Source organism: Quercus lobata, chromosome 6, assembly GCF_001633185.2.
Source record: "Quercus lobata isolate SW786 chromosome 6, ValleyOak3.0 Primary Assembly, whole genome shotgun sequence".
NCBI lineage: Eukaryota > Viridiplantae > Streptophyta > Magnoliopsida > Fagales > Fagaceae > Quercus > Quercus lobata.
In genome coordinates this window covers 9,223,254-9,227,638 of record NC_044909.1, presented here as the reverse complement: position 1 = coordinate 9,227,638, position 4,385 = coordinate 9,223,254, and the positions used below count along the sequence as shown (strand labels likewise).

General features: G+C 34.4%; 1 protein-coding gene across 1 annotated transcript; it reads right to left on the bottom strand.

The window, feature by feature from the left end:
* Positions 1–200: 200 nt before the first annotated feature.
* Positions 201–4,161, bottom strand: LOC115950700 (MDIS1-interacting receptor like kinase 2-like). Its single transcript, XM_031067928.1, has 3 exons — positions 2,870–4,161; positions 2,096–2,752; positions 201–672 (listed from the first exon to the last, which is right to left on the bottom strand). Exons 1-3 carry the CDS (start codon positions 4,152–4,154, stop codon positions 302–304), a joined length of 2,313 nt encoding a protein of 770 aa, XP_030923788.1. The 5' UTR covers positions 4,155–4,161; the 3' UTR covers positions 201–301.
* Positions 4,162–4,385: the final 224 nt, after the last annotated feature.

The window sequence follows — 4,385 nt, the reverse complement described above, 5'->3', positions numbered from 1 at the left end:
TTCTCTTGATCTTAAAATGCAATATTTTGACAATACAAAACTTACAATATAAATATATATATATATATATATATCCAAACTAAAAAGACCCTTGAGCAATGTATTGAATATACTTAATATATAAAGATCAAATAAAAACTCTTCCTGGTTTTATTATTGGCAAAATTCTCAATTCTGCATTTAGACTAATACAGCTTGCCAATAAAACATAATACAATAAGACAAGATAAATAGTTTACTAGAAGGGATTATATGTGAAGAAGTAGGGGAATGACAATGGTAACACAAACAAAACAAGCTATTAGACAGTTAAGCCTCCGAGATCAACTACTTCTCCTAATGTGATCGTGAATAATGTATTTGGAAAATGTGGTTTTTGAGTTGAAAGCTCTTGGGAAACTTGTTGCATTGTTGGGCGAGATTGGGGAATAGTGTGCAAGCAAGCAATTGCAATCTTTGCAATGGAGAGCACTTCCCTTGCAACTTGATTTATTGGAAGTGAAAGGCGTTGGTCCAACGCATCCTTCAATAGCATATCACAGGTTGTACGTGTTGATGATGAGAGCGATGAGATCAGATCTCCAGGATGCTTTCCCATGATTATTTCTAAAGCCAACACTCCAAAGCTAAAAACATCACACTTCTCATTAATTTCCATTGTGTAGGCAAGCTCTGCAAGGGAAAATAATTGATAAAGGTTATAGCAACAACATTATTAGTAATAAAATGTAAACACTACTTGAATTTGACCCATGCATAAGAAAATTGTAAAATATATCAATTTTATTGATATCATATGATTGGAACTTGGATCCATTCACAGGACTTATGCATTGAACAAAACCTTTAGCTTTATGAATTGGCTGAAACAGGGAAGGACATGTGCTAGTTTCTCGTTTAATTTTATTATCTTTAGAATCAAAGGTATACTGCATGATACATATGATATACTACTACATTTACTACAATCAACTTAAAAACTGATTTTCCTTAAAAAAAAATTAAAAAAAAAATATAAAAAAAAAAACCTTAAAATTGACTTTCACCTTTTAAAAAAACTTTAAAAATTGGCTGAAACAGGAGGGGGGGGGGGGCATGTGCTAGTTTCTCATTTAATTTTATTATCTATAGAATCAAAGGTATACTATACTACATGTTACATATGATATACTACTACATTTACTACAATCAACTTAAAACTGACTTCACCTAAAAAAAAAAAAAAAAAACTTAAAAATTGACTTTGCACTTTTTTGTCATTTCTAGAACGAAACATAATAGTTGATTAGTCTGCGACCTGATAACTTGTCTATTATGTGGTAAAAATGTAGCAAAATTTGTATTATGTGACAATTGAGCATATATTAGAATTATTTAAAGGTTTACATCTAGAACAAAATAACCTTGCAAGTGGCTACATTTTTTTCCATATGAATTTATTTCTACTACGGACCCAATCATGGTATAAGTAATAATTAATCTTAAACTAACTTTAAACAAACCCTACGATTTTAACAAAGTTAAGTTGCTTACTCTATAAGTACATAGACGTGGGTATGAACTTTAATATGTAATAATAGGAAAATAGTTGAAAATCTTAAAGTAGTTGCTTTAGATTTGCTAAAATAGCATAAGGCCTAAAATTTTGCCAATAAAACTTAAAAAACACCCCTCATCTGGTTGTGAATCCATGTGACAAAATAAGATATTGCTATAGTGCTTGTCCAAATTTAAGAAGAACTGTTGCTTATGCATTTTATTATTTTATTCAATTTTTGGTAGGTAATTATTGTGAGTGAAGAGAGAGAAAATTTTAAAAAATTTTAAGAAAATTAATATTTTAATAAAATATAGTATAGAATAAATAATTAGCTATGGCTGTTTTGAAAAGTAGTTAGCTAAAATAAAAATAATTAATTTTTTATTCTAAAATAGGTTGTAATAACTTGGGAAATTGGTTGCTTGGTGTCCATGTCGGCCATGATTGAAGTTCTCCTAACTTAAGCTTGGAAAAATATTTACGCTATTATATTGGGTGCTCCCTGCATAAGCTTGGAAAACTTTTTATGCTATAGACAACAACAAAGAAACTAACCTGGAGCCATGTATCCATAGGTGCCTGCAAGTGACGTCCAGTTGGATGAATCAGGCTTCAAAAGCCTAGCAGTGCCAAAGTCAGAGATGTGAGCTTCATATTCTTGATCCAATAGAACATTCTTACTTGATATATCCCGATGAATTATAGGAGGCGAGCAATCATGGTGCATATAAGATAAAGCATTTGCCACTCCTTTTACCACATTGGCTCTCTTAATCCAATCAAATGTTTTTGCTCCCTCCTCATTGTTTAATAACTTCACCAAGCTTCCTCCTTCCAAAAACTCATAAACCAAAAGAGAGTGTTTTGGATGCGAACAAAAACCATACAACTTTACAATGTTACGATGTCTTATTTCTGTTAAGGCACGAATCTCGCTCACAAAGGCTTTTTGATTGAATATCTCGCCATCAGGTAGTGGGTGAAGTTTCTTCACAGCAACAACTTGGCTTGCTTGCAACTCAGCTTTGTAAACACTTCCAAAACCTCCCACTCCAATGCAATATTTGGAATCGAATTCCTCCGTAGCTTCAATGATGTTTTCATACACCATTTTTCCATCATAACTCCATATTGCAAAAAGATTATCGTTACGCACTTCTCTTGGCTTGTCTTCTGTTTTCTTCACTCTTTGGCAAAGAAGAAGTGAAACTCCTACAATGACAAATATAGAAAATAGCGTGCCCAAAAAAGAGATTAAAATTATTACCAAAAATCGGTTGTGCCTCTTAGATGGAGGATCAGGAATCATTTTTGGGCAAGCCTTCAAACCAGCAACATTACCACACAAGCCTTTGTTATTTTTTAGTGCTGCGATTGGAGCCTTGCGGAAGGCGGTGATGTTAGGAATAGGACCCTCTAACTCATTGTAGGATATATCAATGGATGTCAAGCTTGCACTATCACCGAACGAGAATGGAATGGAACCAGAGAGATTATTGTGAGAGAGATTTAATGTTTCCAACATTTTCATGCCTCCAAGCTGTTGTGGTATCTCTCCTACCAGCAAATTCTGACTAACATCGAGACTTTGAAGAGACTGTAAGCTTCCTATATCAGAAGGAATTCTTCCATGGAGTATATTTCTACTTAGATTCAGGAACAACAATTTTGAGCATTGTCCAAGTTGTTTGGGGATCAAGCCATTGAGATTGTTTGCTGCCAAGTTACAATGTTCTAAAACAGATAGGATTCCAATATCAGAAGGAATGTTACCTGAAAGCTGGTTATTGTTCAAAAGAAGTTTGAGCAATGACTTCAGGCGCCCCAGATCCTTTGGAATCTTTCCCACCAGATGATTTGAAGAGAGGTCAAGGACGCCTAGCATTGTTGCATTGCCAATTTCAGGTGGTATACTACCAGAAATCTTGTTGTTGGAAATTTTTAGGCTTGTCAAGTTATGACACTGCCCCCACTGCGATGAAAGTTCACCATATAGATTATTACCACTCAAATCGATATAAATCAAGTTCGGATGAATGCTAAAATCTTCAGCTATATTTCCTGTTAGTTGGTTTCCATCAAGCCTAACTCGAACGAGGCTACTACAATTTTTCAAGCTTTCTGGGATAGGGCCTGTAAAATGGTTATCAACGGTAACAAAATGTTGTAGTGCTCCAGCATGGCATATCCGTTTAGGCAATGGCCCAGTAAAATTGTTGAAACTTAGTTCCAATTTTATGAAATTGGTAAGATTATTCATTTCGAGTGGAACAGAACCACTTAGTTCGTTCATGAACAAAGCTAAAGTGGTAAGCTTGGTCAAATTTCCAATTGTGGTTGGAATTGATCCAGAAAGGTTGTTTTCATAAAGTGTAAGATCAGACAATTCAACCAAATTTCCTATGGAATCAGGGATTGGACCAGTGAGTCTATTACTTGATAATTGAACTACCCATAGATGTTTAAGCAATCCTAATTCCTCAGGTATGGAACCAGAAAGACTGTTGGAATAAAGGTAAAGTTGTTGTAACTCGCTCAAGTTTCCAATGGAAGAGGGAATTGGACCAATGAGAACATTAGATGACAAATCAAGTTGAGTGAGAGATCTCATCATTCCAACTTCTCGGGGAATGGAACCAGAAAAATTGTTGTTTAAAAGGTATAGTATGTTTAAGTTGCCCAACTTTCCAATTTCTTGAGGTATAGATCCCGAAAGTTCATTGTTTTGAAGGTTCACATTGGATAAATTGCCCATCTTTCCTATTTCAGGAGGAACAGATCCTGAAAGCTTGTTAGATTGAAGGTGAAGAACAAATAAATTGCTCAAGTTTCCCATAGAAGCTGG